This window comes from Garra rufa, chromosome 15, assembly GCF_049309525.1.
Source record: "Garra rufa chromosome 15, GarRuf1.0, whole genome shotgun sequence".
NCBI classification, from domain to species: Eukaryota; Metazoa; Chordata; class Actinopteri; order Cypriniformes; family Cyprinidae; genus Garra; species Garra rufa.
Genome location: NC_133375.1, coordinates 1,332,421 through 1,345,840, shown reverse-complemented (window position 1 = coordinate 1,345,840; position 13,420 = coordinate 1,332,421). Strand labels below are relative to the sequence as shown.

Here is a 13,420-nt window from a genome sequence, read left to right as displayed (position 1 = left end):
TTGTCTTTGTTTTCTTGTATTGGTCCTTTAGTTTGTTGCTTGCATCTATGTTTTTATTATTAATAACAAAGATAAAATAACAAAAAATTACTATATCATGAAAAATTGTTATAGTGAAATTAAATTTCTATATCATGAAATAAGATTTGGCTTTATCCTTTTATCTCTTATCAAAGATCTCTACATATATGTAGGCTCGGTAGTTGCCCACCATGGTCCCATGTAGTGGCACTGGCATGTGATTTTAATTATTTAATTATTTTTTTAAAGGGGGATGAAATGCTTTTTTTTAAATAGATAAAATAACTATAACTCCATTTGGATCATCTATTATTCATTTACTTTACCTGTCGTTCTATGTTTTTCTTGTAGTATCGGTTCAGTTAGTAGTATCAAGATATTTCAGTGAGGTATCGTATCAGAGTCAAAATTTTGGTATCGTGACAACACTAGTTCAGACTGACTCAAACATTCAAAAAAAAGTATTAAAGAAAACGTTTAATACCTGGTGGAGCGGACCATGCGAGCCAGCAGTGTTCTCTTCTCCTCCAGGCTGAACTGCATGACTCCAGGCCTCTCAAACTTTTGTCTGATCCACTGACACTGGTCCAGATCATTGATGAACATGAACTCAACCCCTATATGCTGGCAATACGCCATCTGTGAAACACAACATTTTAGCAACCAAACTCAAAAGAGAACACTACACGAAGTGACAAAAATGACACCCAATACAGTATCCAACCATTTAACAAAAACATGAATCCAAGTTCTTAATTATGGGATTTGTTTAGCAATAAAATATTAAAATAAAATATTAAATATTAATATTTAATGTGAAACAATGTGCCTGGGGGACTTTGGAACATTGCTACTACAATACCTTTAAAAACAATAGAGATGAGATTTATTGTTCAATGCCTTTTTAACTCCAAAACCATTGTACACAACAATATTGGAAGGCATGGGGTATTAAATGTATTAAAGCAGGATGGGTATTAAATGTATATTAAATATTTAAAGGGATAGTTCACCCAAAAATGGAAATTTGATGTGTATCTGCTTACCCTCAGGGCATCCAAGATGTAGGTGACTTTGTTTCCTCAGCAGAACACAAACAAAGATTTTTAACAAAAACCCGTGCAGTTTGTCAGTCAAATAATGTGAGTGGATGGGCACCAAACCTTTAAAAGTAAAATAAACATGCACAGACAAATACAAATTACACCCTGCGGCTCGAAGACACAAAACGATCGTTTTTTGTGAGAAACTGAACAGTATTTATGAGCTCGTGCTCATGACAGATGGACGTGGCTGTGTATCAAAGGCAAAAAATGATATAAATACGGTTCAGTTTCTCACAAAAACCGATCGTTTCGTGTCTTAGGACATCAATGTATCGTCACGAGTCGCAGGGTGTAATTTGGATTTGTCTGTGCATGTTTTTGTTTTCTTTTAAAGGTTTGGTGCCCATCCACTCACATTATTTGGCTGACAGACTGCACAGGTTTTCATTAAAAATCTTCGTTTGTGTTCTGCTGAGGAAACAAAGTCACCTACATCTTGGATGCCCTGAGGGTAAGCAGATACACATCAAATTTTAATTTTTGGGTGAACTATCCCTTTAACAATTTTTATACACTGGAGATCAAAATTAGAACGCAATCTATAAACTTGATTTTTTTCTAAAATACTGTTACATTTTCATCACTCAAAATATGAAGGAATATTAGCTGTGGGTATACCACTGCTCTGCTAACATGTTTGACAAAATAACTCAAAAAGCCTTTAATTTGTGAAAATTAAGAGAAGAGTAACCACTGTAGCAAGAAAGAAAATTACAACTAAAATTTAATTACAATTAAAAATTTACAGCTGTCAGAAATTAGTAGGAAGTGTAAAGGTCCTTGGCTTTGAGTGACTTTAGCACATCTACAGTCACAGGATATCACAAGTTTCTTAGACTGCACTGGTGTGATCTTGGGCTGTATCCGAAATCGCCCCCTATATCCTCATTCACTATTCCCTACATTAGTCCACTCGTACAGTTCACTTGAAGGAGTGAATGAAAACGAGTGAGTGAATTCGGACACTAAGTGCACCGGAAGGACTGCCGCTTTTGCATAGTATTGCTTACTGTTTAACAATCATTTAAAACGGACAGTTCGAGTAGTAAGATTAAAGGATTTATCTTGAACTATGTCAATGAATTTACGTATAAACCCTGGTTAAAAAAATTAATAATCACTTTACAACGAATTGGTACCTGTGTTTTACGCTGTATTACGCCATGGACCAGCGCGTTGTAAAATGAACAGATGGATGATTCAGCTGCGGGCGCCATCGTCTGGCGAGACGCGGGAATTCAGTCGGTGCGCGACTCTCACAGTGCATTATGGGTTATCTCTAGCTGTTGAGCGTACATCATTTGTACACTTGTTTTTGCGGTGCATTGTGGGATTGAATGAGTGCACTCGGGAACGTCCACTATGGTTTCGAACACCCCTTAAAATGGCTGTCCCCTCAAATAGTGCACTATTTGAGGGTATAGGGGGCGATTTTGGATACAGCCCAGGTCTACTCTTCTTTCACTCTCTTCCATAGTTCAGTAACTGTAATGGGATTCATAGCCATAACATTGTTGCCAAGTATTTTGCAGAGATTTTCAATCAGGTTTAGATCAGGACTCTGGCCATTTCATTAATTCTTAGCAAACTGCTTTCCCTTTTTTTTAGTGTGACAGGGGCATTTTCTTGAATGAAAGTTGCAGGCTGATTGGGAGATGCTCACAGGGAAGAAACTGTGTTGCTGAAGGAGGTTCTGATAAACATTTGCATTTACTGCCATTTAGCAGTATAAGAAGTCAAATTTCTGCTGCAGAAAACTCCCAAACCTAAACACTTCCAGCTTTTACTGACTTCTTCTGGGCTTCAGTCTTTCCTCATTTTGATGCCAAACAAAATGTTTTCCATCAGACCACAATACATTAAACTTGCTCTCATCAATAAAGTGAACTTTGTACCAGTTGATGAGAGGTTTGGTCACTGCAGAGTGCGCTTTCATTCTGACTTCTCTTGAACATGTTGAGTGTTAATCTGGCAAGCAATTCCAGCTGCAGTGTTGAACCTATTCCCCATTGACAGTCTCTGCATTATCCTGTCTTGTGCATTTGTCTTACATGGGCACCAGCCTTTTTAGGGTCATTGTAAAGCTGCAATATTCGAGATATCACAGATTAGGAATGACCAACTCCTCTTGCAGTGGATAAAAAGAGTCATCCCTTTGGCCTTCATCTGGACAGCCTCCTGTTGAAGGGTTTCAGCGACCTTAGAGCCTGCCATTTTACAATCTCAGTGAAAATTGAATGAATGCTGCCAGTTAAATTTGTCATTTAATTAAGGAAATTAGTACCAGGTGCCAGATTAACACCAATAACTTGACTTAAAGTTGAAGTTATCAGTGTTCTTTAATTTTGATCAGTGTTTTCAAATATCTTCTTTTTATGCTGTGCTTCAGAATAAAAAAAATAAAAAAAAACACTTTTACTCCTGTTAGGATACCTTCAAATAGGACTAAGCAATGATCTTGAAATTTTGGAAATTGTAAATTGTTCTCTAATTTTGATCTCCAGTTTTTTTTTTTTTTTTTAATTCTTTTTTTAATGGACCTCTGGGGCTAAATTATTGATAAGCATTATCAAGTTCTGCTTTCGTTACTGCACAAATTAAGGGAATACACTATTTGTGACCCTGGACCACAAAACCAGTCTTAAGTAGCACAAGTATATTTGTAGCAATAGCCAAAAATGCATTGTATGGGTCAAAATTATCGATTTTTCTTTTATGACAAAAAACATTAGGATATTAAGTAAAGACCATGTTCCGTGAAGATATTTTGTAAATTTCTTACCGTAAATACATCAAAACTTAATTTTTGATTAGTAATATGCATTGCTAAGAACTTCATTTGGACAACTTTAAAGGAAATTTTCTCAATATTTAGATTTTTTTCACCCTCAGATTACAGATTTTTAAATAGTTGTATCTTGACCAAATATTATCCCATCTTAAAAATGTAAAAATACATCAATGAATGGCTTATTTATTTAGATTTCATAATATATACATTAAAAAAAAAGACCATTATGACTGGTTTTGTGGTCCAGGGTCACATATTTTATTGCTACATAAAGATTATCAGGCAAAAACTTTTTCTTTTTTTTAATTTTGGAATATTGAAATATTCAGCTATGATCCATTTTTGCTACTGGCAATAAAGAAGAGAGATCTTTAGCAGTTTTCACCCCCGGCAGTTTGCTGGGGCCCTCTAGTGGTCTCCAGGCCCCTGGTTGAGAACCACTGCATTATGGTAGTCTTCAAGACACTGTGTGACACAAACACACAGACCTAAGTCTGAAATATTCCTTGTGTCCTCACTCACCTCCAAGCGGCGGATGATCTCCCTGAGGGGCAAAGCGCTCTCATTGCCCCCGATAAAGGTGGTGGTGGGCAAACGAAACACTTTATCCAGATCAGACTCTTCCAGCCCATAGAAACCTGACAGCCAAACACACAACACATCCAACCCAACCCACAGAAGAAGGGCAGGTGGAGACGGAGGGGGACGGGGTCAACAGAAAAGAGAAGAAACACAAAAGAAGGCCAGCATGGATGCCAGTGAATGGTGGGGAATAAAAGTAACAAAGTGACAGAAAAAGACAATCCAGATGTAGAAACAGAAAAACAGACAGGGAGAAAAAAAAACAAAACAAGCATGTGTGAGTTAGTGGGGGATGAATGGATTAAACGTGAGGATGACAGTGATGCCATGCATAACCAGAAACATGATGGATTGGGAGTGTTATGGAAATGCACAACAAAAAGCACCAGCAAATAGCATGATAAATGTTAAATGATCATAACAGCAAAGCAGACAATATACAAAAAGAATGTGAAGTATGAAGTGGTTAGTAAATGGATGGAAAAGGAGAAAGAATGAGAGAGAGAAGGTGGTTTGATAATTGATGAGAGAATTGGGGTGTGCAGCATTTTGGTTCAAAAGAAAAATAAAAAAACAAAAAGGAAAAAGTGGGTTAACAGCATAATCACTGTCAATATAATATTGGTGTTAATAATGCTGGTATAACTGTTGCATTAAATGCATCCTGAACTTATTATGCAAACAAGCAGCACTGGATTGTGAGCTGCAATTAACGCTTTGAAAAGTGCTCAGTAATATAATGAGACTATTTATTATATTTGTTTATTATAACTTAATTCGCCAGCTCAAGTTAGAAACAGTTACAGTGTATACTCTAAAGTACATATATTACGACAAAACGCAGTTCTAAAAAACCTTGCAGAACCTGCAAAATGTTAATTATTTTACCAAAATAAGCAGGATCATAAAAATGTAGGTTTTTTTTTATATTTAATACTGATCTGAATTAGATATATTTCACATAAAAGACGTTCACATATATTCCACAAGAGAAATTAATAGTTGAATTTATAAAAATGACCCTGTTCAAAGGTTTACATACACTTGATTCTTGCACTTGTATTCTGGGAAACATGTAATTATCATCTGTAGCTTCTGAAGGGCTCTCAATGCATCGTTTTTCCTTCTGAAGCATCAGTGAGTGTTTGAACCTTCTGTAATAGTTGCATATGAGTCCCTCAGTTGTCCTCAGTGTGAAAAGATGGATCTCAAAATCATACAGTCATTGTTGGAAAGGGTTTAAATACACAAAAATGTTGAAAAAAAAAAAAAAAAAAAAGAATTTGTGGAACCTAAAGGATTTTTCTGATAAACAGTGGGCAGTTGAACTGTTCAGGACAAACTATTCTTGTAGACTATATGTAAACGTCTTTTATGTGAAATATCTTATTCAGGTCAGTACTAAATAAAAATAAAAATAAAAATAGCATGCATTTTGTATGATCCCTCTTATTTTGGTAAAATAATTAACATTTTGCAGATTCTGCAAGGTGTATGTAAACTTTTGACCTCAACTGTAAAAAAATAAAAATGAGGAAAAAACTGAACTTAAGAAAAAATAAAATGGATAAGGCTAGTAATGATCTTTTAAAAATTGCTTACTAAATACTTAAAAGTACAATTTATTATTTTAATAAACAAATAAATACATTTCAATAAACCTTTGAGGACTGATCTCACAAAACCTGCTAACATGTCCAGGTCACATTTCAAACAATTATAATAAAAATAAATAAATAATTAATGTTTTGGTCCTCATTGCTCAAACTGAAAACAATCTGCAGTTTATGATTTTAATTTAAAATTAAATGCGTCTAGAAAGGATGACATTCAATCACCGTACTGGGCCTGAAACATGAGCTGGACATTTCTTTGTGAGATTCACCTTTGAATCACACACACATTCACACTTTCAAAGCATGTGAACACAATGTTCAGACAGATTCTTTATGATCCACAGCAGCACTGCTTATCCAAATATCACAACATGCGGGTTAATAGTTTCTCTGGTACAGCTACAGTTTCTCTGAATGCTTAGTGTATGTGCAATGTGAGTTAATTTTATAAATGGATGGAACATGAGTATTTACCGCTGTTTATTCAGTACCTACAACAGCATGCCATGCATTAGGCTGTACAGAGATACTGAGAGGTCAGAACACACTGAAACGGACCTGTCACTGTTGATCATTTTGCATATTTAGCAAGGAGTGCAAAAAGAGGCAGCCATGCACCTCAAGGCATGTGAGCAGGTGTGTTAAAGAGAGCTTATCCTACAGTAGATCTAAGTGTGTTAATGAGAGCGCTAATGAGAGCAAGACAAAGAGAGACAAAGGGGGAAGAGAGGATGAGCATAGGGAGAGAGAATGAACTTGTTTTCTGTGTGCGCGCACATGTGAATATTGAAGTAGATATAGAAGTGTTTGTGTAAGACTGTGTTTGAGGAATATTACAAAAGCAACCAAACTAAATACGTAGACGCCACATAAAGCTTCCCTTCACCTCATCTGAAGCTAGAGGACAGCAAAGCCACCAGAATGCACTCCACAACAAAATAACCTCCTCAAAAAAGCCAGACCTTGAGCTGAAGCATTATTCACTAAAAACAATGTCCACATTCACATTCAATCCCATGTGTGTATCCTACTATTTTACTAACAGCATCTTTTTATGACTATGATCTTTTAAGGCACATGGAACAAAATGTTGAAGGTATATTCTTGGATGATTTTAATTTAAAGGCTGATGATTAATTGATTTGTGCCTTTTTGTATGCTTTAAACAATGAATAGGAAAATGTTTACAATAATTCACATATAACTGATATTGATGAGTCATGGTGATCAACTTGTCATCCAACAACCAGCTTAAACCAGACTAATTATAGAAACGCTCTAGTAGATCAGTGTTGTTATTGTTAACTAAAACCATTAAAAAATTTGGGGGTAAATAAAATAAGAAATACAAAATTAAGATGACAAACTAAAGCTAAAATTAAGCTAAACAGAAATGTTATATATATATAAAAGCTAATGAAAAATAATATTAAACGAGTACTTTAAAGATAGTTTACCTAAAAAAAAAAAAAACTAAAAAACTATTAAAGCATGATTTATTCACCCTCAAGCCATCCTTGGTGTATATATGACTTCCTTCTTTTAGACAAATACAGTCTTGTAAAAACAAAATGTCCTGGCTCTTCCAGGAATTACAATGGCAATGAAAGTGCATCCATCCATCATAAAAAGTGCTCCACATGGTTCTGGGGGTTAATAAAGGCCTTCTGAAGTGAATCAATGCATTTGTGTAAGAAAAATATCCATATTTGAAACTTTATAAACCATGATCTATAGGTCAGCTAACTGTTGTACGAGTGTTCACGAGAAAATGGTGTTCCAGTGGATGATGTAGGCGAATACGGTGATGCACAGAAGAAAAAAGCAAAACACCAGTCACAAATTAAAAAATTTCTCTTACAAAAAGAAAAATGTCTGAGAATTTCTATAAGCCAAATGGTTTTCCTTTGCTATAAACAAAACGTGGTTCTCACCAATGGATGGATGGATGCATTTCATTGGACTTAAATCTCAACACATTTAAAATAACGCTGCCGTAGACAAAGACAGCTAAACATATTCATGTATAGTATCCAAGATCCATTTATAATGTGTTATATTATTATTTATATTATGTTATTGCAATATAGAAAATATTTGCATTAACTTTGCTGTTCGGTTCTGGAATTTTTGGAATCGATTCCAATTCCTGTTCTGCAATCGATGGGATTTGATTCCTCACTCTTGTTTTCGATTCTTGCTTCTTTTTTTTTTTTAGATTGGAGGAACCCAATTTGGCAATGACTGCAGGATATATATGTCATAGGAAGTAGCCTTCTCATAATATGAATCTTCGTTTGTAAAAATACAATAGCCTACTTTTTCTGTAGCTCTGACTGATTTTAAATTGCCCATGAAATTAGTCATATCCCACAGCTCAGCAGTAGACATTGGTTTATTGCATTAATAAAACAAGATAACGTTTACTTTCACAGTATGCTTTGCACAAAATTAGCAAACTATACAAAAAATAACCAGAACATTATATAAGAGCTCATGGTTTATCCGTCAATCAGATGCACTCTCTGTGTTTTCTTTCAAAATTATCGTTGGCTGATAGGAAAGGTTAAAAAAAACATCATTTATTTAAGATGGAAATAAGACCAAGACATCACGTCATGATCTATTCTGTCGTGTAGCGCTCAAAATTCTGGACAACTTCCACTGTAAAATAACTTCTGAATCGTTTTTTGAACTGGTTCATTAAAACGATCTATCCGAACAAACCTTTTCATGGAAACAAATCAGACTTCTAATCACTATTAGCGAGCTAAATGGATGCTTCTCAAACGGAAGGCATCCTCAAACTCAGACGAGCTCAGTACCCACTCGTTTTCATTCAGTTCTTCTTCTGTGAATCGACATCCAATGACGTTTGATGACTTAGCAGCCGAGATATGCAGCCTTCCGTTTGAGAGGCACCCATAAAAAAGCTTTGTTAAATTTAAAACGGCTCTGAATGAGGAGTCGATTCTCCTTGATGGGATCAATTCCAAATTTTGGAACTGACTCTCGATTCCCAATGCCTTGGAATCGAATAATCGATTCTTTTTGGAATCGATTCCCAGCCCTAATTAACTTGACACTTCTAAAGCAGCTATACAGAAAATAGTGCCTTGTTAGAACGATATAATCAATAATATCCAAAGTAGTCATATCTCAACTCAATCAACAAAAAACCCTGGGCACATTCGCATATGTAGGTATGTAAAAGCATAGTCTGTAAAGCACTGTTTACATACTGTCAACAAATGCGGTAAGGCATAACCTCTCAACCTATTTGCCTGGAAGGTTGGCATATTACTGTAAATACTTTCTTGTTATACAAACTATTTTACAAAGGGACGAGTTAATATTAGTGTTTGTGATAATGTATAGTGGTAGTCTAGAATTGGTATACACTTAAAAGCAAAACACACTGCACTTTTCTACTTAAAAAAGGATAAGACTAAAACAACAGACTAAGAAAAAGCAGTCTGTGTAAAGTCTGTATAGTCCTTATAATGCTGTAAGGGATTCTGGACATTACAGAAGTATGATTCATATAGACTGAGCCATTCTCCATAGCAGCAGCATAACAAACACAAAGACTCATGTGCTGGCAAACACTCATGTCACAGGAAATGAAAACCAGGATGCGTGTCTTTTCGGCCATTTTCAACGCTGCTGCTAACACAATGCTATGCAAAACAGGCATTAAATATACATCACTCTTACTGTTCTGTATTTGGACAGCTGTTTAGAGCATAAGAATTACCCTTTTCCCAATTACAGGTTTGAGAAATTTCAGCAAAGTGAAATTCAGACTCTGGAAAGCAAGGTAAAAAAAAATACAGATGTACATTTATGTATATTAGTGAAATTTCTCCTGAGCACTGAAATTAATGACATAAATATAACTTTAAACAATCTTACATTGGAATATATAAACAAATACCACAGAAGATACAGGAATTTACATTACTATTACTGTAATCATTACATATACTATTATCTAAAGTTTAAACCCTATTTAACTGTTAACAAAACAAAAAGCGAAAAAGAAAAAAAGCGTGGCTCAAGCATTCATCCATTTAAATTCTAAAAGTTTTCAAAGTAGGATGCAAAAATGCAAAGGATGCATTAAATTGACCAAACGTGACAGTAAATACATATTAATAATGATTTCTATTTAAATAAATGGTAAATTGTATGATGTTTTTATAAAAATATTAAGCAGCACATTTTCTGACGGATCATGTGACACTGAAGACTGGAGTAATGATGCTAAAAATTCAGCTTTGCATCACAGGAATAAAGTACATTTTAAAATATGCTCAAATAGAAAACTGTTGATTTAAATTATAATAATATTTCATGATATTACAGTCTTTACTGTATTTTTGATCAAATAAATGCAGCCTTGGGGAGCAGAAAAGACTTCAAACTAAAATGCTTAGTGTTTTAGTTTTATTCCTAAATTTGAAGCAAAGCATTTTTGAGATGTTAATGCAGTTATAATAACTATAATCAAAAGCATTAAATGAGAGTAATTCGTTACGTTTAAGACAATAAGCTATTTTTTGCATTCCAGAATTTGTCAAAGATTTTTTAAATGTATTAAAACTGAATGCACAACAAATATATTTCCACTTCAAATCAATCAGCAAGATAGAAATGAGATTAATAGTGTACTACCTAAATTAGTCACAATTAACCATTTCATTCTGTTGACTACATGTTTACCATGATGCCTGAAATAGTTTCAGTACAAAACAAAAAATTGACAATACATATATTTCTTGGTGTTTTGATATGTTCAACACTAAAAGCTAACACAATCTACCACATAAACATCTCTTTACTGCTAAATGAAGACACCACTGCGCTCAGATTCAACAAAGTGCTCAAGAATATGATCAGTAAAGCTTATTACTACTATACAGAATATTTTTAGGTTCACAGAGTCTTTATATTATATATCATCTGAGAGTTGATTTATTAATATCCTTCAACAATAGTTACAGCTGCCATTCTTGGACACCTAAAAACATTCTGGGAATCTTCAAATTTAGGAAAAATATAATGCATAAATTCAAAGTGTCCACGAAGCTAACTAGCACTGCCAAATTCGGAAATACACACAAAAAGCAGCTAAAACTACTTGCAGATACTAAATCATTGCTATACAGCAAGAGGCACAGGACTGTTTTGACATTAAAGCCTACCTCCAATGGTTAGAGCACTTAGACGCGTCTTGACATGTGTAAGGTCTGGAGCGGCAGTAGTAGGGGGGGAAAAAAAAAAATCCACTGGGAGTTAGTGATTCCCAAACCCTCACACAGATAATCCCAGTGAGAGACACTAACAAACATTAAGCTACAGCACAGCTGCACTAATGAAATCTAAAGAGACGCTCACTGAGGTGAATCACACATCTCATTAGGGATTCCAGACAAAACACAACTTTCCTGCACTAAATCACACCAGGCACCAAACCAAGCAGTTCCTTAAAGCTGCCGCAATAGAGTCACGGCTTCAAGGCCCATGATAAATCACAGCCTACACGACTGGAGAAGATCAAGCTTAAATCAAGTCCCACACACTGCCAGGCAGAGCCAAGACTAGCCACGGAGAGGCTAAACACTGTACTTTCAAAGAAAATGCTTATTTACCGTAAAGATTTTACACTTGAGAGGTATAATTTAGCTTTCCATCTTTTTTTACATTTCGGAGTTACTTTTACAGTGTAGTTTGTGAAAATGGTGGGGAACCTGAGAAAAATATGTAGGTGTAAAGAAGCAGCTTTTCAAAACAGCTTAAGAAATACTGTTTTTGGAAATATGCACCCTTTAAATACATCAGAACAGTATTGTACGTTCGTTTATATACAGTGACAGTGTATAGAGTGCAAATGGTTTTATGAGCTGTCCTCTTACATACTGTAAGTGCAGCAAGAAATGCTCACCAACGCTCAAACCTACATCAGCATTCACCAATATACACACAAAGGCACTGCTGAGGTAAAAGAAAACATGAAAGGAATATGTTTTAATAGAACTGGTTTAACATTAAAATTATTATTTTAATTACTATAATAATTTAGTTAATAAATGTGAGCAACTAGTTAAACAGATCGCCTATCTAAAGGGAATTATCAGACCTAGGGGTACTTTTTTTTTGCATTTGTTTTGTGGCAAAACATGCAGAATAAAAACTATTTATCAAAATATTTACCACATGAACACACCAATGCAGGAAATTATCAGCCTCATGTGATTTATAACAAGTTTTTTGCAGTTTGTAAATTGGTATGAACTTGAGGTTAAATCTATTTTTTTCTAAAGTGATATGTAAATATGTACATCTTGTTTTTCTTAGTTCATACTATTTGATGATAAAACAGTGTCCAGGTTAAAGGATTAGTTCACATCTATAAATATTTAAAATTTCCTGACTTATTACTCAACCCTGTGTCATCCAAGATGTTCATGTCTTTCTTTCTTTAGTCGAAAAGAAAGTAAGGTTTTTGAGGAAAACATTCCAGGATTTTTCTCCATATAATAGACATCAATGGGGATCAACAGAATGAATTTTTAGAAACTGCATTTTGAAACTGCAATTTGGACGTTGATCCCTATTGAAGTACACTATATGAAGAAAAAACCTGGAATGTTTTTATCAAAAACCTTCATTTCTTTTCGACTGAAGAAAGAAAAACATGAACATGGATAACATGGGGGTGAGTAAATTATCAGGAATTTTTTTATTCTGGAGTGAACTAATCCTTCAAACATAATCCAGATGTTGGTTACACAGGTGTGTATGCAGTAGCTCTATGTGTATCTCTGGAGGAAATAAAAGAGCTGAGAGGCATCAGGGCATCAGGGTTAGTAAACTACTTAGCAGAGCTTAGCAGTAAGAGGAGAGATAAAGAAACACTTTCACCATTTTACATTTGATCAATTTCAAGTATCAGCTTAATCTCTTGCCAGACAGCTATAAAATGGTTACTACATAATATATTAAGGACATACATTTTTATTAATGTTATCTTACTAGGCAAATGCATTCAGTGCAGTAACCCTTCATTAAGAGTGTGTTCACACTTGTTTGTTTGGTTCGATTAAAGTAACTCTTGTGCGATTGCTCTGTTAGTGCGGTTCATTCTAATAAGTGTGAACGTTGCCATCCAAACCCTGGTGCGCTCCAAACAAGCAGACCGAGACCGCTAAAACGTTAAGCGGACCAGGACCAGGATCAAAGACATAATTTTCCTTTTTGGTACAGACCAAATGAACCAAACTACAAGTGTGAACACACCC

The 13,420-nt window shown here is 34.9% G+C and overlaps 1 protein-coding gene across 5 annotated transcripts in view; it reads right to left on the bottom strand.

The window, feature by feature from the left end:
• The window catches only part of ogdha (oxoglutarate dehydrogenase a), a 39,053-nt gene that overhangs the window by 14,406 nt on the left and 11,227 nt on the right, over nucleotides 1–13,420 (bottom strand). For 2 of the 5 annotated variants that reach the window (XM_073819619.1, XM_073819620.1), the window contains exons 5-8: nucleotides 11,324–11,368; nucleotides 9,874–9,924; nucleotides 4,441–4,556; nucleotides 506–660 (exon numbers count right to left, since the gene is read on the bottom strand). In XM_073819619.1, coding sequence (XP_073675720.1) covers nucleotides 506–660; nucleotides 4,441–4,556; nucleotides 9,874–9,924; nucleotides 11,324–11,368 — 367 coding nt within the window. The remainder of the gene's footprint in view (nucleotides 1–505; nucleotides 661–4,440; nucleotides 4,557–9,873; nucleotides 9,925–11,323; nucleotides 11,369–13,420) is intronic. The other 3 variants (XM_073819623.1, XM_073819622.1, XM_073819621.1) reach the window with 2 other exon arrangements.